Here is a 1,508-nt window from a genome sequence, read left to right as displayed (position 1 = left end):
TATATTTTTAATCATTTTTAAAGATAAAAAATTAACAGACTATGAAAGAACAATGTATTAATAGGTATAATGTATTCTGACTGTATTGGTAATTTTTTTACTACATTCTATAACATATTAATCTAGAACCCAGAACAATATGTTTCAGCTTGTGTGTCTTCGTATTTTTCAAGAGTCATTTTCAACTAGTTTCTTGCAAGGAACAGAGACAGATAATTGATTAGGATTTCACAGAACATGGTCCTCACCAAAGTGCTGCTTAATGTTTTTTAATCATGTGGAGTATGTGTTTATGCTTTCTGATGGCATCAAATGATGTGGTTGTGGCAAGGAGATTCAAGAACTGAAATCAAATTTAGGGTAGAAAAATTTGCAGATGCACAAAGACATGTAAATAAAATAGACATTTCTTTGGGGCAAGAAATTCAAATGGTACAAATGACTTGGCAAAATTTCATTTGAAAAGACATGCAGACTCTGTAAATATAAATCATTGTATATTATAAATGCAAAAAGTAACTTTAAAACAAGCTTGATAAGACTCAGTTATATGGAGTCATGATGGAAATGGGAGTTGAAATCCCCTGCACACTCACTAACCACAACTGTGACGGATGGTTGTTTACGAAGGACACACCTCTATTCCCTGTATTTCAATGTTTGTTTCTTCCGTAAGCTCTCCAGTTCACCGATCGAGTCAGCTTTATTTTAATACTCTTCCTAATTTGATGGAACAACAGTGTAAAAAGTGAGATTAGGGAAGAAACATATTTTACAGGATAGTTTGAAAACCGTGCTTCATGAAGATGCAGACTGATTGTATCACTTTCGTTGACAGCAAGGATGAGCACAGTTTATTTTTCTTCTTTTGTTTATTGTCACAACAGACCAGCTCTCACAGGTTAAGGCTGTACGAGAGAGATAACTACCGAGGCCTCGTGTCTGAGCTCACTGAAGACTGTTCCTGCATCCACGATCGCTTCCGTGTCCATGAGATCCACTCCCTCCACGTGCTGGAGGGCTGCTGGGTGCTCTACGAGCTGCCCAACTACCGCGGGCGCCAGTACTTGCTGAGGCCGGGGGACTATAGGCGGTACCAGGACTGGGGCGCCATGGATGCCAAAGTGGGCTCTTTGAGACGCATCATCGATTTGTACTAGGCTGTGCTTTTCTTGTTATGATCCACATAGCAACACAATAAATATACAAATTGTGTTCCTGGCACTAAGTGGCTCTTGCTTATCTTTAAATAATAACGGAATTCAATAAATGGTCACCCCAGGCAACTTACCTGACCCCGAAAGATGTTTTAAATGTACACTTACTTCCTGTTGGTCAGGCAAGAGTATTTATGGAATATCCATTCTTGTCATGGGAAGGAAGGAGAAGCGACTGTTCCTGCCTTCCGTGACCTACAGTCTGAAGGAGAGAGAAAAGATAAACATAACTAAAAACTATCAGAGCCCATAGAAAGTAGAAAATACAGAACCCTTTGTGGCTCGTGGTTG

At 39.2% G+C, this 1,508-nt stretch overlaps 1 protein-coding gene across 2 annotated transcripts in view; it reads left to right on the top strand.

Annotated features, from left to right (window-relative positions):
- CRYGA (crystallin, gamma A) overlaps positions 1 to 1,219 on the top strand; it is a 6,278-nt gene extending 5,059 nt beyond the window's left edge. The window contains exon 3 of one of the 2 annotated variants that reach the window (XM_012661218.1): positions 888 to 1,219. In XM_012661218.1, the coding sequence (XP_012516672.1) occupies positions 888 to 1,160 (273 nt within the window). In that variant the 3' untranslated portion in view covers positions 1,161 to 1,219. The remainder of the gene's footprint in view (positions 1 to 887) is intronic. The other variant, XM_012661219.1, reaches the window with a different exon arrangement.
- Positions 1,220 to 1,508: the final 289 nt, after the last annotated feature.

Source organism: Propithecus coquereli, unplaced genomic scaffold (genome assembly GCF_000956105.1).
Source record: "Propithecus coquereli isolate 6110/MARCELLA unplaced genomic scaffold, Pcoq_1.0 Scaffold70, whole genome shotgun sequence".
Taxonomy (NCBI): domain Eukaryota; kingdom Metazoa; phylum Chordata; class Mammalia; order Primates; family Indriidae; genus Propithecus; species Propithecus coquereli.
This window is presented reverse-complemented; position numbering and strand designations above follow the sequence as displayed.